General features: G+C 50.0%; 1 protein-coding gene across 5 annotated transcripts in view; it reads left to right on the forward strand.

Moving 5' to 3' along the window:
- The first annotated feature begins 2,561 nt into the window (after nucleotides 1-2,561).
- The window catches only part of ADAP1 (ArfGAP with dual PH domains 1), a 50,033-nt gene continuing 32,874 nt past the window's right edge, over nucleotides 2,562-19,720 (forward strand). Inside the window, exons 1-3 of one of the 5 annotated variants that reach the window (XM_021539715.4) lie at nucleotides 2,562-2,698; nucleotides 12,929-13,059; nucleotides 15,207-15,298. In XM_021539715.4, the coding sequence (XP_021395390.1) occupies nucleotides 15,210-15,298 (89 nt within the window). In that variant the 5' untranslated portion in view covers nucleotides 2,562-2,698; nucleotides 12,929-13,059; nucleotides 15,207-15,209. Of the gene's footprint in view, nucleotides 2,699-2,788; nucleotides 2,925-3,194; nucleotides 3,400-3,834; nucleotides 5,438-12,928; nucleotides 13,060-15,206; nucleotides 15,299-19,720 lie in introns of those variants that run through there. The other 4 variants (XM_021539712.4, XM_021539716.4, XM_021539713.3 and 1 more) reach the window with 4 other exon arrangements.

Genomic DNA, 19,720 nt, shown 5'->3' on the forward strand with positions numbered 1-19,720 from the left:
GAAGCCTATGGAATCCTGCCTGGTGTATCTGCTACTCCAGAGTTTTGCTTGAATGCAGTGGCATGAATTATTGATATTTCTGTTCAGGTTTGCTGTTCACGCAGGAATTTGTAATGCTTCCCCACGTTGTGCTGTGAATGCGCTCCCGGGTCACATCAAGGGTTGTGTTTAACACCCTTTTACTTGCATGGTTGTGACATTGATTTATCCATTTCAGGGCTAGGGCTTCAAAATTAACTAAACCCCAGAGAAAACAGCCCTTTCCTAACAAAAGGCAGTCTGGGGTGAAAGGAGCTGATAAGGAAGGGCAAGGAGAACGTATAATGATGTCTGTGCATTTTCAGGGCGTCACCACAAAGATGATGGAAAGGTTTCCAGGAATTTCTGGGTGTTCTTTGCTCTGACCTCAGTATCTGGCATTTCCAGGGGCTGCCCTTGCTTAGCACCTCAGGAGATGGCATTAATAATGTCCGTTTCTAAGGCAACAACCTTGTGACTTGGAAAAGACTGAGTTGAAAGTGTGTGTGTTTACAAACAAACACATCTTACACATAAATATGTAAGGATTTACATACATATGGATATGAATTTATGCCAGACCTCCAAGTCACTTAGCAGTGGAGAGACAGGAAGCATCTGAATGAGGGTGATGTACTGACAGCAACGACAACCTATCTCCAGAGAGTTTGGTCAGAGATTTCACAAGAAGTAGGAGCAAATTCATTTAGGCAGCCCCTGAAAGGTGCTACCCACGGGAAAAGTGTGGGCAAGCTCAGAGGAGGGAACAGTGTGACATGGACAAGCCTGAGCAGCGATGCCCATCAGCCTCCTCTAGCCCTGCAGGAGCAACCTTTGCTCTTTACCCCGTGTGAGATATAAATTCAGATGCAGTCCCTGGTCTACGCCAGGAATCACACTCCTCAGGAGTCAATGTCCATCAGGAGAACCTCGGTGCCTGCCCTGGATCAACACTGGGGCAATACCCAACCTCTTAACCTCAGGTAAACCAGGAGTAAATTTACAGAGATACCCTTGTATATGTGAGGTCGGCTCAAGCCTTTGATTTTCCATTGAACAAAAGTTTATCTTCATTTCTGGCTTATTTAGTTCTAACTTTTCTCCCTGACTCTCCACATTCCCTCCACCCACAGGGGCTGTTTGTTTCCCCGTGTGGAGTCTGGAGTAATTGTGATGAGATTTAAATGCTGAGGATGCTGCTGATCGACCCTTGCTGGCCCTGCTCTGCCTGTCCTTTATGAAACTCTCCCCTCTCATCATTGACAACAGGCTCTGTTTTATTTGATTTTATTACAAGATATAAATTTCTGTCTGCAGCCCTGGCTTCCAGCACACGGAGGAGAGAGAGGAATCGCCTAGCAACCAGGGGAACAAAAAATTAAGAGAATCAATAAGTCTTAATGGAAAGCTAAACAGAGACTTTCAAAGCAAACCCTCTCCCTGCTCCCAGCCCCGGCCCGTGGTAAGCCCATGACGATGTGCAGCATCCTGGCTATTGCATGGAGCATTCAGCAAATGCCTCTTCTGGAAAAGCCAAAGTGCAAATGAAAACCTGGCCTAACGTGGGCTTAGGTAAAGCTCTGAGCCTGTGGCATTGACACTGTCAAGCTTGAACACAGCACAGGTGTGGGGGGTTAAGGTACTCTGCTGAGCTGGTTTCACTCTGAGGGTGTTAGAAGTCAGTGCTCCAGGTAAGTGTCAGTGACTCAGAGCCTGAAGAAGGTGAGGGTCTGGATGCAGCAGCTGTTTCCCCACAAAAGGTCTGTGAGGAGGATTATGCCTTTGGTTAGGATGGGACTGAGTTTCCAGACGTTATCAAGCTATGTGTGTAAAACCAGCAAGCCCAGCACGATGTGTGACACTGGGTTGAGTCAGCAAGGAACAGTGCAGCATCCAGTTAAAAACAGAAATAAACCTGGATACAGTCACCTGTCTGGCAGCACAAATGTAAAGGTCATTTAGGAAAATGTATTCCAGGCAAAGGGAGCATTATAAATGTACCAGGCCATGACTCTGCCTGTATTTAAGGGTCTATTTTCTCCTACAAAGTGCTCTCAGGAACCTGCTTGCATGCTCATGTTTGCAGGATCAAGATGGTGGTTTGGTTGTGGAAGTTTTCCAGGAGCTACTGGCAGCCTCCTCCTGCAGATGTTTGTGCACACCCCGAAGCTCATGGGCAGCATGGATAGCATGAGCTGAGCTTGCAGGAGGGCTCTGCTTTGTTGGAGAAAACAGAGTTGGATGATTTAAATGGGGACCTGCTTTGCAAAACCAAGATTGTTTTTGTAAGCAGAGATTTGTGAACCAAAAACAGGACATTGCAGCATCACAGGTGACCCATACATGATAAAAAGGTTTCAGCAGGGGTTAAGGAGGCACAGCTCCGAACCTTTCCTTGGCCAGAAGATCCTCACATCCTGCCCAAGTGACACATTAGTCTTTGACTGGCAAAACAAGTCTTGTCCCATAGATGGCATGAGATGGACAGGCATGATGGCACAGGGATGTTTTCCCCCCTGACACTCCCTTGACACCATGGAGGTGTGAAAAATGTGGGAAGACATTGGAGCACAGTCCTGCCAGGACACAGACATGGCAGCTGGTGGTGATGTGCAAGGACATCAGTGAAGGAGGAGCGGTTTTGGAGTGCGCGGGGCTACTGATGAGACCTTCAGAAAAGGTGATCCCCAAAGCTGAGCCCCAAAAGCTGCTGATGTTCGAGGGCCATCCCGAACGTGCTGCTCACGAACCTGCCAAGCTGCTTGTGTGGCAGGGCCCCGGCCGGGGAGAGCTTGGGGTCGCTGCCAGCCGCCGCCTCGCACAGAAGATCCACCGGCGACAGCATCCCTTCCGCGGGCAGGAGTTAAAGCAGGAGAGGTATCCCCGAAGGACGGGACGCCCCGAAGGTCGGCGACCCCTCGGGGGCAGGGCCGCCCGGGTGGCCGCTGGAGGGCGCGGGGCTCCGGCAGCGCCGCTGAGCGCGGAACCGGCGGCACCGGCGGGAGGCACCGGGGCGGGCAGGGCAGCACCGGGCAGCACCGGGCAGGGCAGGGCAGCACCGGGCAGGGCAGCACCGGGCAGCACCGGGCAGGGCAGGGCAGCACCGGGCAGCACCGGGCAGCACCGGGCAGGGCAGGGCAGCACCGCCCCGGCGGCCGGAGGCGCGCTCGGCGTGCGCGGGGCGAGCGGGGCCGAATGGAGCCGCCCGGGCGCCGCCCGCCTCGCCAGCGCCCCCCGCCCGCGCCATGAGGCTGCCGTAGCGCCGCGGACCGAGCGCAGCCCCGGCAGCCGCCCCCATGGCGAAGGAGAGGAGCAGGAAGGCGCTGGTGGAGCTGCTCCAGCGGCCGGGGAACGCGGCGTGCGCCGACTGCGCCGCGCCGGGTAAGGGCAGGGGAGGCGGGGGGCGCGGGCGGCGGCTGCACCTGCACCTGTCCGCACGGCACGGCACGGCACGGTACAGCACCGCACGGTACCGCTCGGCTCGGCTCGGCAGAGACCGGGCGCGGGGCTCTGCCCGCTCCGGACCGGCGGGGGTCGCGCCCCGCCGAGGGTGTGCCCGACCCCCTCCCCGCCCGGGGGATGCAGCGGGGATGCTCCGGGGCTGCTGGAGGGATGCGCTGCGCTGCCGCGGTCCCCGCGGACCAGCCCCAGCCCGGGTTTCCCCAGTTTCCCCCGGCCCGGCCCGGCTCCTCGCCCGGCCGTGAGCGCTGATGTCATCCCGGCGGGTCCCCGCGGGCTGCAGCGCAGCCGGGGCCGGTCGCCGGGCGGGGGGCTCTGCCGGGGCGCCCTGCCTGCGGGGCGTCCTCCGTGTCCCCGAGGCTGCTCCTGCCCTGTCACTGAGCAAACACATGGGGACGAGCGGCGGCAGCGCTGCGGACATCGTGCCCAACAACCTTTGCCCAGCTGCCATCGATGGGTGCCTGCGCGGGGAGCGGGGCTGGAATGCCTGTAGACGTTTTCGTGTGCGGTGGGGAGAAAATCTGGGCTGGGAATGTCTTATTCGCCTTTTGGATGGTGAATTTTTGGAGTCGGGCCGTGATGCTGTTGCTGAGCAGAGTCTGCATGGGGCGGTGGGATCTGTCTTTGAGAACAGCCTTAGAAAAATTGCAGAGCAAGTAACTTTCCTGTTTTTAAAAAGAAAAAAAAAATCACCATACAGAAAAACCTACATTTATATTAGCTCGAGCAGACTGGCTCTGAGGAGGGATGTAGAAAGGATGTCCTTCTCAGCCTCTGTCATTTTATAGGTTAAAGAATAACCCAGCACTTCAGCTGAGCCCTATTTTCCCAGCTATTGATTTGTTCAGGATGTCAAGATCTATTGGATACCGCTATCCAGCTCATACCATTCCCGGTGGTTTTATATGCCTGATCTGCATCCCAGGACACTGCAGTTCACTTTCAGATGCGTTGTGTCCTCCGGTACCCAGCTGGAAAGGACAAAGAACTTCGGGCACAGCGTGAGAGGCTTTGCAGCGCCGCGCTGCTCTGCCGGCTCCCACCCATCTGCTGCCGGCTGGTGCTGACTGTACCAGCCCACCTCGCTGAGCTTGGGCTCCCCGTGTAGGTGTCCGCCTAAATTGTTCCTTCCTGGAGAAAACTTTACAAACCTGGGCCCTTCAGATCAGCAGGGTGATTCTCCCTCACCCTGTGGGTATAAAACATAAAGCCCCCAGGCAAAATGGGAAGCTTCTCAGCGTCACCAGGGTGGAGATGGAGCTGTAGGTCAATAAAATAGCTCATATCAGGATAAGAAGCTTGTTGTTAAAGGCACAGAAAGGGCTTGTAAAACAACAAAACCATACTTTGGTTTTGGTGACATTTGCATACAGAGATGTCTTAGTGAATCTGAAAGTCAGAGAGGAGAATTTGGGCCAGTGTCTTTTGTAAGTCAAGATCTGCTATATTAATATCATTCTACCTCTTCTGAACCCTCATGGCATTATTTCCTTAGGACCACCCTCCTGTTCAACCCAATTCCTTTAGTGACTACTTTGCTTCAGTCTCTTTGGCAAAGTAGAGCTATTCATGGTGCTCGTCTGCCTGGGAGTGACAATAAACTTGAGATGCCCTGGGCTACTTAACATAAGATAATCACTTGTGTCTGTAGGTAGTATAGAAAATACTCAGCCTGAATTCAGTTATTCAGTCTGGGCAGGTGTGGCAGGCCAGCTCTTTTTGGGGATGAGGTAATGCAGCAGATGCAGGATAAGTGTCCAGAGAGCCTCCAGAAAGGGGTGCAAGAATGTTCTTTGCTGAGAAGTGGGATGCACAAAAAGATAAAGGTGACAGCTGGAACCGGGTGGGCAGCTGACACTGGAAAAGTACCAAAGCAGAGAAAATGAAGTGAGAAGGAAGAGGGAGGCTGTGGAATGAACAGAAGATGAGGGAAGCAGGGCAGACTTGTGCTTTCCCACATGTGAGTATCATGGTAGGGCTGATCTGGTACAGCTGGGGGGAAACCAAAGATTCGGATTTGTTATTGCTGTTTCTCAGGTGGGTGAGTGCCTTTCCCTGAAATACTCTGTTAATACAGGATCCATGATAAGAGGGAGCCATTTAGCTCAGGGATGCTCATAACAAAGAACAGGATGGGTTGGAAATGTAACAGGGGAAAATTCTGTCACTTTAATTTGTGTATTTGGAAGCCAGCTGGGTTTTCTTTCTCTTTTGGAAATATTTGTTTGAGAAATCAACCAGACGGTGAAAGTTTGTTTGTTTTTTTCCTTCCTGCTGTAAAAAGGGTTATTTTCTTTTGTTACTTTTTTGGCATTTGGGAGAGGCTCAGCAGCCAGAGCCCCACAGCTTGTCGCAGGTATTCTGTGTCCTGTCACAAACCCCTGGTGCAATGGAGCTCTCAGCTTGGCATCCCTGGGCTAAGCTGTGACCATACAAAGTCAAAGCTGGGGACAGACATGGGGCATCTGGGGAAGCTTTTCCTCCTGGGCAGGGTAAATAACTTCATCCCCTGCAGGATCAGCCCATCTCCTTGGGGACATCTGGGCACAACCTGCTGCTTGCCTGGGGCTGGGCCAGAATTTGCCACTGAATCATGACTGAGGATTATTGAAGTGCCCAAGTAAGGCTCTGCTGTTCAAGGTGTGTTTCCCTGGTGTGTGCACAGGATGTGCCCACTTGCACCTGGGTGGAATGGGGTACTAAATGTAGTGCTCAGCAAGGTCAGGTCTGGCTCTTCCCCAGGACCTGTGCATATGTCTGGCAAAAAAAAAAAAAAATCTCTTTTGCAAACAGATTTTGGGGGATGTCTCAGGTGGAGAGAACAGTCTGGCCATGGCAGCTGAGAATGCAGAAAGGATGATAAAGTAGAAAGTGAAAATCAGAGTGTAAAATCACTGAGAGATTACATTTTTCACTTTTTTGTGTTTGGTGTTTGGAAATTATTTTTTTAGGTTTTTATTAATTGCATTTTTATAAAACCTTAAATTGCAAAGAGAGGTTGTTTTGAATAAAAGGTGTTTCAGTTGCAAAAAATGTCATCGATCTGTAATGCATAATGAGACTGCCTTGGTTACATCCTTGGGACTGAATTCTGGGGCAGGAGCCACTAATAAAGTCATTAGATGGGGCTTTGGGTCCTCTGTCATTGCACACTTCTGTGTCCTGGCTGTTGTGTTTTTTGTGGGTTTAAAGCTGTGCTGTCTCAGTGAAGACAGCATGGTAAATGCAGTCTTAAGTGCAAACTGAGCAATGTTACTGAATTGCTGGTGTGTAATGGCTCTCTGTGCATTAGAATAATCTTTTTTTCTCCAAGACTAATGTGGCAGTTCAGCCTTTTCTTTTTTCTAAATGATTCTTTGTCTCAGGCAATCTTTCCTCACATCATAAGACGGATGGTTATCTCAGGGCATAACAAGACCCTGAGTATTTCTCTCTTTATTTTTCTATGACTTAGGCTCGTGTTTCCATGGAGTGAGAATTATTTTACATTGTAGGAGGACAGAGAGGCTCTGAAGACAGAAATGGAAATCCCATCAAAGCAATCCTGCAGTTTAAACCCTCCAGCAGCAGTTTACATGGCTTGTTATCATTTTATCTTTGTTATTTGGGATGGATTACTGAGACATGGATCCTGGCTAACACTGGCCTCTGTGCCTGAAGCCCAGGGAGGGGTGAAGGATGGAGGAAGAGCAGAAGGCTCATGCTGGAGGCTCATGGAGCTCTGCTGCTCTAATGGTGTGAAATGGGATTTTCTTCCAGCTCCAAGTGGAAACTTGTTTCTGTACCTCCATTGCCCTCTAACTTAAATACTGATTTTTTAAAAATTATTATTATTTGGTGTCCCTGAGAATTGGCCAGCCTTTCTCCCCAGCTGTAAGCAGAGGAGTAAGAAGGAAAAAAAAATCCCACAGCAGTTGTGTTTAGCTCAATGCCACTTTCTGCAGGAAAAAGGGCTTTTTGAAACAAAGGAGGTTTAATGTGATGGTGGTTTTTGTCCTGTCCTGGTGCCTGGGCTGCAGCACAATCGTGGGCTGCAGACAGCGAGAGGGGGCTGCTGGGACCTGCCAGCTGAATTAAAAGACCTTGGCAAGTTTAGTGCCTTCACTGAAAAATTTTCCTACTTAGAGAGGAGAGTTGGTGGGAGGTGGTTTGACTTCAGTGTTAACTCTTTTATTGTTATTTTTCAACATGCGTGACCAGGGTCTGTTTATCAGCCTCCTAATCCTTCCCCAGAGTAAATAGCTGCAGAACTTCAGTGCTGAACACCAGTTCTCTGTCTCGGGCATGGGGAAATGAGCAGCAAGCAGGAAAGGCTTTGTGCTTGTGTGGACTGCACTGAAATCCCCGTGGTTCTACCCTGCATCAGCGAGTCGCATTTCTAGTGCAGGGGAAAAAAGGTTTTGTTTGCCTGGAGAGGTCTCTCTATCAGCTTAAACAGGAGGGGGTTCAGGAGAATCCATGGAATCTGCATCCCAAGCAGGGACCAGCTCCCAGCCAGCTGCAGTGGCAGGGGCGCAGCAGGGTCAGGCCATCATTCTGTGCTGAAGGATGTCCTGAGGATGTGGTGCTGTGCATTGGCCTCAGATGTTTGCCTTGATCATCAGTATCGTGCTAGAAGTAGTGGGAAATGTTGTTTAAGGTAAAAGGTGGAGCAGGAGCATCCAAATTTTGTGACTCTTTGAGTTCTTGCTCTTTCCTACTTTGAGCCTGTTGCTGCTCTGCTTCATGGGATTTTACTCGAGTTGATGACACCTCGGGATTTTCAAACTGGAACCCCATGGTTATATTCTGGATACAGGAAATATTGGTTATTTATTTTTTTTAAAAATCTATTACCATCCAGCTTCCAGTCTCTTTGGTTTCTATAACTTGTTCTGTGTAATTTGTTATTTTTTCTTCCATAATATTTTCTGTGTCTAGCCTTATTTTTTTTTATTTTTCCCTAAGTTCAGGAATGCTGGGTGCAAGCTGTGGTGTTGGTGGTTCACTGTGCTGGCTTTTCCTAAGGTGCTGGGTGGACAAGTTAATTTCTGAATTTAGCTGTATTGCCCAAATATTTTTGGTTTTTTTGGGGTGCTTCTCTAATCTCTGGCTATGCCTTTGCTTTCAGGTGAATGAGATGGGAAAATACCAGCCCAGTGCCCTTCTCCTGAGTTTAGTTTAGCTTTGTTTGTTTCTTTAATTTTTAAAATGAAGCTGACACACGTCTTTATTTTGAAAGGCATTATGATCTGTTTATAAGTTACCAGGAATCTCTGCCACATTGCAGTGAAAGCCTTTTAGAGCTGGAATTGGTCATTCAGGATAAGAGTCTTTCTGCACTTACAACAGTGGTTTAATGTTCCCGTTGTTCCTCATTCATTTTTATTCCTTTTGGCTTGAAATAATGGAATAAAGTCATTTGTGTGGAACTTAGGCATGCTGGAGAGTTTTCATTAGGTTTCACTGCTCTTTGCTCAAAATTCTGGAGGCTTAGGAAAAAAATCGTCTTTTTAGAGCAATGCCCAAGAAGCCCAGATTATGACATATTGCCATTTCATTGCACTTTTTTGGCACGTGCCCAGACAGAATAATAAAATTATGAACTCTCAGTAATGTCCAGCATGGAGAACATGTTCCAGCTGTTGCAGTGTCCAGCAGCAAGGTGGACTTCACCTATCCATGGAGGCCTCAGCTGGCCAGCCACGCAGCTGGGGCTCACTGGCTCACGGAATTAATGGTGCAGCCCCAATATTCACTGTTTTGTGGGAAGACACTTACAAACATTTATTTTTATGTTTCATAAGATGTTGTCTTACCTCTGGTGCAGTAGTTTGAGGGGTTGGGGTCTGTGATAAGCCAAGCCTGGGGATCACTGGTGTTATCCACATGTCCCTGAGGTGAGAATTTGTGCAGGAGAGCAGAGGGAGGGACCATGATGTGTTTGGGGAGCAATGCAACCACTGGCAGCCCCAAAGCCCTGAAAAGGTTTTGGAGAAGCATCCCTGCAGCCGTGGGTGCTGGCCATGCCTGGGGTGTGTCTCAGTCCCTGCAGGAGATGTGGGGGTGCAGCTCTGTCCTCGCTGGGTTTCTTGGAAAATGTCACGAGGGCAGGGGTGGGGAGAAGGGGAAGCAGCGCTGGCAGAGCTCTCCAGAAGCTGGAATTGGGGACTCCTCCACCCCCTGCTTCCTGCCCACTGGCAGGGCTGTGACACGGGGAGGTCACAGGGGAGCACGAGCCCGGGGGCTCGCATGGCTCTGCAATCCTATGGTTTGTTCAGATGATGCTGAGAAATTCCTTTTGCCTTTCAGCTGAAGCCTGGCAAAGGTTTGGGCTGCCTTGCTTTCTGTTAGATGTCCTCAGCCAGGAGAGCAAGAGCCATGAGACATCTCTAATTATGGTAACAGTGGCATTTCAGAGGGACTTGCCCTGGCAGATCAGTTTGTTCTGGGGGTTCTCACTACCCAGCAATTTTTTTGGATGGGGCTAAGTCAGTACCTGAAGCATTTGAACTCCCCTCCTGCCTGGTGTTTCCCTTGGGATTAAACCCAGCTGCCAAATGTAGGTGGTTTTGGGCTGTGACAGGAGATCAGCACACAACCAGCTGAGCATCCACAGTCCTTCCACCCCCCTTGCCACGAAAGGCATATTTCTAAAACCAGAAGAGCAGTGAGGAGGAAGTTGCTATTAATACCTGTCAGCAACGTGGATGGCCGGGGTCAGGTCGTGGTGGGGCAGGTGAAATGTGCATCCCTGTCATGGTGCTCCTTGAAATTTGCTGTGTGGGACACTGGTGGTGTTGGATGGACACGGATTTGGGTCTAGGCAGGAGGGGAAATGCTGAAGGGAAGGTGACCAGGGGGAGATAGCTGCTGCCTTTATAGGAACAAGCTGAGAGCATCCCTTCCAAGGCAGGGTCACCCCTGACCCTGTTGTCTCTGCTCCTCTGAAGGACTGTCACCTTCTGCCCGGCACAGATGGGTGACCCTGTGTATATGATGGGATGTAGGGCTGTGTGTGTGTGTGCCCTGTGATACAATCCAGCTTTTGTTTGCTTAATTACACAAGGCTTGCCAAGGTGTGGAGCCGCGGGAAGCGTGTTCAAGAGTCTGGTCTGAAAAGATCCTGTTGGTGTAAGGAGAATGCTTTAAAGCCCAGGTGTGACTGAAACCTGCTGCTTGAGGTGCTGTTTGTCCCTGCCAAGGAGAGACAGCTTGGATATGGGCTGAATTGGTGGCCATTGGAGCTGGAGTCCCCTCCAGGATCTTCTTGCAGGATGTTCCTCCACCAGAATGTGTCCCCTTCCCAGGCTGGAGGAAGGTGTGCAGTCTGCTGGTCTGTCACACACAGCAGTGCAGGCTGAGGGTTACCTCTTGGGGAGGACTTTGGGAACCTGACTCCACGAAGCTGCAGACAGCACGAAGAAATCCACCCGCATGCCCAAGATAAATGTGGTAACATTAAAGAGGCATTGGGACTCCCAATAAAACGTGTTTTATTGGCCAGTGCATACTTTGAAACCTGTTCCCCTGGGTTGGGCAGTGCTTTGATCGGATCTCATTACTCTGGGAAGGATTGGAGCTCAGTTATCCTGGAGTGGCTGTGCTGACCCAGCTCCAAGCTCTGCTGCCACAGCTTCGTCACCACTGCCATGGCTCTGTCCTCTGGACCCTCTCACCATTCTGTGTGTCTGATCCTCTGCATCGAGCTCAGGGATGGCTCTTTGAACACGAGACCCCGGTGCTTTCACCTGGCCTGACTTGCACCCTTTGGGACCCTTCAAAAACCTTGGGATGTTTTTGTGGCGGGAAGTTTGGAGGGCCCCAAACTTTGATTGCAAACATATTTGGAGATGAGAGAGGACAATATGATGAGTTAGAGCACAGAAAGTGCCTGAGCATGCAAAACTCCTGATTCTTGCTGCCAGCCCACAGCCCAATAACTGGCCACAGTCTCTGGGATCGAGATGAGTGGGGTGTATGATCTGGGATGGGGTGTGAAGCTGAGTCACCCAGTGCTCGTGGAAGCAGCAGGGCGTTTAGGTCAGCACCCTTAGATTCAACCTGACTGGTTTTGTACTTGCCAGGCTTAAGTTGTAGTCACTGTGGTCTTGGATGGGGATAGGAGACCATGTGAAATAGGAAAAAACCCACCTTTGTGTCTGCTGGTGCCTGGTGGGACTTGGATCAGTTTGGGAATTTGCTCCCCTCTCCCATGTGGGCACCCAGCTGTGTGTGATGAGAATCCTCATTTAGCACTGGGGTTTACATCTGAGCAGAGCCACCTCTGGAGAGCAGAACTGGGATTCCCTGGGGAGTGCTGGGGAGGCTGGTGGCCGTCCCTGCAGGCAGGGCTGGTGGCAGCCCTTGGTTACCCCTCAGGAGCTGAGCTGCCCCGTGCCAGCCTGCTCCCTGCACTGACACAGCCAGAGCATGAAAGATGGATAAGGAGGAGAAGGCACATTCCCTGCCTTTTATAAATAATTGCTGTGCTGTGTGCAGTGAGGGTTCAGGGTAACACAGGGGAATAAATGGATGAGGAGGGGCTGTGAGAGGGGGAGACCTCCCTTACCCCAACAGCTTGATGCCATGGGTTGGCTGAGGGGCTCCCAGCCCTGTGGGCTGGGGGAGGATGGAGGATTCAGTGTCTGACTGAATTCAGTGTGGGTGACCTGCAGTGAAGCTCTTTCTGCTGGGGCACAGCTGGATCCGCAGGCGCTGACATTTGCCTTGGAGTTCAAACAAAGATCCCTGTATTGGCTTTATTGGCAGGGCAGTGCCAGGGACACTGCTGGATGTGTCCTGCTCCTGGCCCCTGCCCTCCTCCGGTCCCTCTGTCTCCCTGCTTCGGGCACTGCCTCTCCCGGGGAGGAATTTGGAGGCAAGGGACTCTGTTTACAGTGCTTTGTGTGAGATGTCAGCCCAGGGCTGTAAACAGCGCGTGGTTTTGCTCAGAGAAAGTACAGAGCCACCACTGGCAGCATTTTTCCATTAAGGCAAGGGCTGGAAACCTCCTGGCATGGAGGGCTGGGCTGCTGGGAGCTGCAGCTGTGGGAGGAAAGTCTCTGTGTGGAGCACATGTAATAAATAAATAAAAAGGGAGCAGCACAGCGGCTTCCTGGGCTGATGTAGTTTCTGTTCCGTGCAGTGTTCAGATGGAATTTCCTCATGAAAGAAGGATATTCCCCTCTTCTCTTCATGTGAGCGTGGAGTGAGCTATGGAGGTCTCAGGCACATGCAGTTGTCTGTATATTGGAGTTTGGGGCATAACAGCTGCATTGAGGGTTGCAGATCTGGTGATTGTTAAGTTTAATTTATATTCCTATCAATAGAAACATTTATTTTCCTTGTCTATTTATCTGATGCCTTTAGACTCAGGGACATCAGACCTGGTGACTCCTGAACTCCCCTGCCACGCCCTGTCTCCAAAAGATCAATCAAGTGCAATTCCCTCTTTCCTTCTTGCTTCCAGACCCGGACTGGGCGTCCCACAGCCTGGGCATCTTCATCTGCCTGAACTGCTCCGGCATCCACCGCAACATCCCGCAGGTCAGCAAGGTGAAGTCGGTGCGCCTGGACGACTGGGACGATGCCCAGGTGGAGGTACGTGCCCCCGGGCTGGGAGGGCTGTCTTGGTTTGAAAAGACAGGAGTCTGTGAAGGAAGGCAACAGCCTCCTGTGAAATGGAAAAGGTAAACCCCCTCCCTCTCAGTTACCACAGTTTCAAAATTGAAAGGCTCTCAGGCAAAGAGATGGGAATGGGAATAACAGTTCTTTATTAGGAAAAAACTAAATAAAACAAATGTAATTAGTACAAACAAAACTAGTGATGGAATGAGAAACCTGACACCCTGAGGAGTCGGGGTGTTGGGAACAGTCCAGTGAAATGGTGGCTGCTCCTCCTGGAGGGGCAGATGGAATGCTGCTGGAGTGGGGATCTGGAGAAGGGTGGAGTTTTCTCTGAAGGTCTGGGGATGGAGTAGTTGGGCCTGGTCTTCCTCTGGGGAGCCAGTGGGGAAGAAGCTGCTCCTCTGGGAATCCAGTGAAGAGGCTGTCCTGATGTCCCAAAAAATGCTGATTTTATGCAGGTAGGAATGCTTGGCTCCTCCCTCTGGGTGGAGCATCTCACCATGGGCTGATGGAACTTTCCCAGCCATGCAGTGAGTCATTCAATGGCCCATTAACAGAAGATATCTCCCAGAAGGAGACATTGTTCTTGGAAGAGATAAGAAAACTGCCCCACCCCCAACAGAGACAAATAGAATACATGCTTAGCTTACAAACCAGGACAAGGGTCCAAACCAGGGGGTTTGGGCTCTTCCCTTTGCAGCCCTTTCCAAAGATGCCACAAGAAATGGGATTTCAGAAAGCTTGTCTAGATGGTGAATGTGGGAGCAAGGTCGTGATGCTGAATGAATTAGAACACCCATTTTTGAAGGATTTATGAGGGTTTCCCACCCCTATAAAGATGTCCATGAAATAGCGTGTAGAAATTACTAATTTTTAAATTGTCTTCTCTTGTTTCTTACAGTATCTCTAGTCTAGACTAGACCTCTGGTCCACCACCTCTGTTCAGCTCAGCTATCTCTGGCTTTGTTCCTCTTATATTCACAGCTTGAAAAACCAAGCCCTCACAATATAAATTCTCTCTATTTATGCCCCACACCTGCCTGGATTTGTGTGGTGCTGCTGAAGGCACCCAGGAAACCTTTCTGCTTTGACTACTGGTGTCTTCAAAGGCATGAAGAGCTCTGCCAGTCATTGATTTCTGCCTTCTAGCTGTAGAGTTGAGGTTTTTCTGAAAGCTGCACCTGATGGAGTTGTGTGTTTCATGAGAATAGGCCTTAGTGTTGCAGGGGCTTTTCCTTCCCTGGTTTTTTTTTTTTTTTTTTTTTGAGTAGATTGAATGTGTAAATGTGAGAAATTCAAAACCATGACAGTAATTAAAACAAAAGCTTAGCTGCTTGTTATGTTTATATGCTTGGCATTTGACACAAAACAAAATGTATTTAGCGTGGCTGCCTGGGAAAAAATGGGGGGTTTACGCTTATAAAGTGAATTTCAATAAACAAAATATATGAATAAGGAAATAAGTAGTTTTCTTTGCTGAGTTCCCAGCCAGCTATTTGTGTATCAGAAGAAAATGAGGGCTGTCAGGGGAGATAGAAACATTATATATTTATTTATTGGAAAGGAGGACTGTCAAGGCAGATAGAACTTTTATACATTTGTTTATTTATTTATTTATTTATTTGTCTATCACTTCAAGTTCCTTCCTGGGGTAGCTGCAATGACTTTGCAAAAATTAACTCATCCTTTTGGCACAAGTGGTGTGATCAGGAGCACAGGATGTGTGGCCAGAGTCTGTTACCCTGCTGGAGCTCTAACACATGGACACTGAAAGCCAGTTTTTCCCTCTGGTTACCTAATCCCCATCTTGGGTTCCTGGATCCATCTGATTCCCATGCCTGAGGGGGAAATGCCACTGTGTGCTGCCTCCTGCCCCTGTGGGGACCATGCAGGTGGCACTGGGACTTGTCCTCAGCATCATTTTAAGCTGTGGGATCCCTAGTAATAATAACCAATATTTATTTGCAGCAGCCCTTCTGTCCATAGTCCTGGGCAAACCTCTCAGTAAGAGAGGAGGTCTCCCATCCCAATAATTTTATTGCTCTGTACAAGTAAAAGAGAATAAAAGAAAATACTGTCAACATTTACTTAATTCTTTCTGTTTTTTTCTCTTTTTACAGTTTATGGCCTCAAATGGAAACAATGTAGCAAAAGCAAAATATGAATCTAAAATGCCACCATTTTATTATAAACCAACGTATCTTGACTGCCAGTAAGTAAATACCTCTGCTGGTAAACAACATTTATTTGTTTGTGCAGCTGCAGCCTCTGTAATACATTAGTTTTAGCATAAGGCTTTTTTTTTTTTTTTTTTTGCCACAATGGAGGTTTCATTTGTAAAAGGTCCTGAAAATGTTGCTCCTTCTGCACACATATGGTAGAGTTTATACTACGTGTGGGATCTTATTTAATAAGTACAGTTGAGATGATGCAGGGGAGTCAATAGTTTGTCTGTTCCCCAGGCTCTCCCAAGTTTCTAGAGCTGCAAGAATGCCAATTTCTACCCATTGATTTCCTCTGTCTTTTCCAATCCCCCTTCTGCATCAAGGCAGAACTTGCTAATCTGCTGTGTCAGGTGCTGGGTTATTTGTAATACAGAAATGCTGGGGGTTTTGTTGGGTTTTTTTCACCTAGATGACAAATAACCTCCTCCATGCAGGCAGCTAAAGGCTGTGTCTCCCCTGCAGTGTGGAGGAACCTCCTGGTGAGCTGGGATGGGCTTTGTGGAGCAAGGGGCTGAGCAGCCAGAATGTGCTGTGCCACCTAGGCTGCAAGGGGGTAATCTGAATTTGGCTTTTAGGGTCCAGCCCTGCCATGTACCAAGGTGGTTTTTTATTTCTGTGTGAGTGGAGCTGCCTGGCCTGACAAGGAAAAAGCATCCATTTATGCAATGTTCTGAGCTCCAGAATCCCAGCAGTTTGTGCCATTTTGAGACTTGTGTGTGCTTGTCATGTTGGGGTTGGAGAAGCAGGATTGGTAGGAGAAACACAATTCTGGGGGATTTTGATTTTATTTACTCCAGGTCTCAGTTAAGTTCAGTGAGATGCTGCCTCTCTGATGATGGTGAGGCTGCCCAGGGGCAGAGTCCTGGTTCTTTTTCAGGACTCTCAGCCCAAGGGATGCAGAGCTGGTGCTGCAGGAGCCTGGCAGGGAGCAGGGCAGGTCCCTCCAGCCTGGGACATCCTGAGATCTGGGTGCCAATCACACCTGGCTCCCTGTGCACAGTGAGAGACAGTGGGAGCTGCTCCTGCTCTCAGGCAGCTTGGAGCCCAGGAGCATTCCCCTTCCTGCTGCTGTGGGGCTGGCAGGAGTGTCTGTGCCTGGTTCTGAGCTCGGGTGCTTTGTCCTGCTGGGCTGGTGCAGCTCAGCCTGGCTGCTGTGCTGTCCCTCCCTGCATCCCTCTGGGGAGCTCTGCCAGGCAGGGCTCAGCTCCAGCCACAGCCCTGCTGGGGCTGTTTGGGCTCCCAGGGACCCTCCTGGGGCTCTTTGGGCTCCCAGGGACCCTCCTGGGGCTGTTTGGGCTCCCAGGGACCCTCCTGGGGCTCTCTGGGCTCCCAGGGACCCTCCTGGGGCTGTTTGGGCTCCCAGGGACCCTCCTGGGGCTGTTTGGGCTCCCAGGGACCCTCCTGGGGCTGTTTGGGCTCCCAGGGACCCTCCTGGGGCTCTCTGAGCTCCCAGGGACCCTCCTGGGGCTGTTTGGGCTCCCAGGGACCCTCCTGGGGCTGTTTGGGCTCCCAGGGACCCTCCTGGGGCTCTCTGGGCTCCCAGGGACCCTCCTGGGGCTGTTTGGGCTCCCAGGGACCCTCCTGGGGCTGTTTGGGCTCCCAGGGACCCTCCTGGGGCAGCCACTCCAGGCACAGCCCGTGCCCATGGCTGATGGAAGGGCACCTCTGGGCTGTGAGGAGCTGGAGCAGGGGATTAAAAGGATTTGTTGTAGTTTGGTTTTGGTTATTTACTGATTCACTGGGAGGATGAGGCAAGGCCAGTCTTCCTGGGAGCAGCTAGAAGACCAGTTTCTGAGCCTTTTGTGGTCCCAGCTTGTGCCTGCTCTGCACTGGGGCTGTTCCCAGCCTGCAGGGCCTGGTGCCTGTGCTCAGGCTGGAGCTCTGCTCTGGTAGGGGTTCTCTGGAGCAGCACTGCTGGGTCCCTGCCAAGCAGCAGGATGCAGTGGGGTGGATGTGACCTCTCTCAGGAGCAGCCAATGTCCTGACACTGCTGCAGGATCAGCAGCTGTGGGCACATCACACCCTGGGAGTGTCTCAAGGGTGCTGTGCCCAGTTGTATTTTTCTGTCTCTAGTTCAGGGCTCTGTGTGCCTCTCAACAGATGCATGCTAAACAAGTGCAGGGGAGTGCTGCTTTTTACTGGGAGGTATATTTAGCTTTTTCCCCGCCTCGCTGCAGTCCAGTCACTGCAATAGCATGAGCTGTTCCCAGCCTGCAGCCCTGGGAAGCATCACCATGGATGACACCTCCATCCAGCACTGGCAATGATTCCAACCACCTTCTGCAGCATCAGGAGGTTTTGGTGCTTCTAATTCCAACAGCAGCACATGCTGGACAGCTGCAGAGCCTGGGCAGCTGCTTGTTCATTTGAAGCTTAATTTTATAATGCTCTTTCTGGAATCCTTCTGCTTTGGTTGTATGACAAATTGTGAAGTTCGGAGCAAGAGGGAAGAAGTGCTGCAGTGCCAGCTTGTTCTTTTTTCTTCATGCCTACTATGTTGTAGTTGGCTCTTTGGGAAATTCGTGGTGTTTGCCTGCTGCAGTTGGCTCCTGTATCCTTCACAAGCCCCATTGTGGCTTCCTGGTTCTGCATGACACTCAGCAAAGGTTAGAGACTTGGAGGGGTGCTCTGAAATTGCCCAAGGAAAGTGCGTAGGTGAAAAATTACCCCACCAAAAAACCCCCAACAAACCAAAAAAACCCCAAACAAAAAATCCTGTTCTTTCCTCTCATCTTCTCTGTCAGCCAGCACTGATCCATGACCCAGGGACGGTGACCAGAGCTGCCAGCTCCTGTTCCTCTGGGGAGTCCCTGACAGTGAAATGAGTCACAGGCTCTGGGATGTTCCTGTGCCGCCGCAGTATTGGCCCTAAGAGCTTTGGGTGTGGAATTTAAACCACAAAACCTCTCTTTGGATGGTCATGGCCCAGCTTGGTACACCACAGCAGCAGAAGAGAGCTGTGAAACAGATTTTTGTGGGGCAGATATGCTGCAAGCACATGGCTGAGTTTTGAGTCACCACTCAGCAGCAGGTACTCACTCCTGAGTAAAAGCAAAGGAAAAAGGCTTTGTTCAGTCTGTGACTTGGCTGGAAACTGATAGAAGAAAGGGAGATAATCTCCTACTGGGCTTTTGCAGAACTGGAAGTACATCCCTGTCCCTGCCCAATACTTACCAAGGTTTTCTGTTGCTTGGGAATGCAGAGCCTCATGGTGTGGAATTGGGAATGAGCTGCAGAGCTTTGCTCTGCTCCTCTCTCTGTGCTTGGATAAGTGGGAGCTGCATCTGCTCCTCCTGCAGAGCAGTTCAGTGTTCTGACTGTCTGCACAGAAAAATGGGGCAGGATGAGATGGCCTGGGCTGTGCTGGTTCTGTGGTATCAGGAACGAGATGAGGCATCAGTCAGAGAAAAGCACACATCTAAAGAACAACAGTTATTTGCTGAACTGGCTTTTTGTATTGATTGAGATGTGCAGAGGAAAAATTGCCTGATAGATCTCTGGATTTTTTTTTATTTTTCTAATCATTTGAGATTTGGTAGAGGAGCTACCAAGCCCATCACCTCCATCTGGTGTGAGAAGGTCAGCATAGCCCCAGTCCCCTCCTCTGCCATGCATAGGCACAGTGGCAGTCAGGGGTGCAAACTTCTCACCAGTTCCTCTGCCACCTCCTTTTGCCAGTACCTCATAGATAATAAAATCTTTATAGACATAAAAACTTCATTATATAATGTCCACAGGGGTAAAATTGAGATGTGCTCAGGCTGCTAGTTATTAATAAGCATTTTCAGATTTTACATTCACAGCTCTCAGAAGTGCCTGATGTCTTGGGTGTACAGTTGGAAGTGCTGCAGTGTGGCCACTGGGAGTGGCTGTGCATCAGTTCAGTCCCAAGTGGTGGAGCCTCTTTGGTGGCTCAAATTGGTCACTCAGGCTCAGAAATTCTTTGAGTCACCCAAATACTGAGATCTGCTCAGTCCTTCAATCCTGATCACCCATGGTATTCTCTATTCTTGCTCATTTTCTCTTTGCTTTAGCTTGTAAACCTATTAATTAATATTGATTCCTTTAATTTCCAAAGGAAATTGCTACAAGGTTGAGGTAGTACCGACAGAGGCTGTTTCCTACATGTTTTTAATTGGTGTTTAACCATTCTGAAAAATAGTGTTGGTGTACTGGACAGTGCATGTAAAGCAATCAAACAAAAGAGGAGCCAGTTAACATTTTAATTGAGAATGTTGTGATTTTGCATACTCAGAATCAGTTTTAAATTCTCCAAATCCACAATGCAAGGGTTTTATGCCTTGAGAGCCAAACCCCTGTCTTTTTGCTCACCTCTTGCAGCTTGCTAGGGGGATGGCACATCAATCCTCAGGCTCTACAAGCTGATGTGATGCACAGAGAGCCTGGAA

This window comes from Lonchura striata, chromosome 14 (assembly GCF_050655825.1).
Source record: "Lonchura striata isolate lonStrDom1 chromosome 14, ASM5065582v1, whole genome shotgun sequence".
In the NCBI taxonomy this organism is placed as follows: Eukaryota; Metazoa; Chordata; class Aves; order Passeriformes; family Estrildidae; genus Lonchura; species Lonchura striata.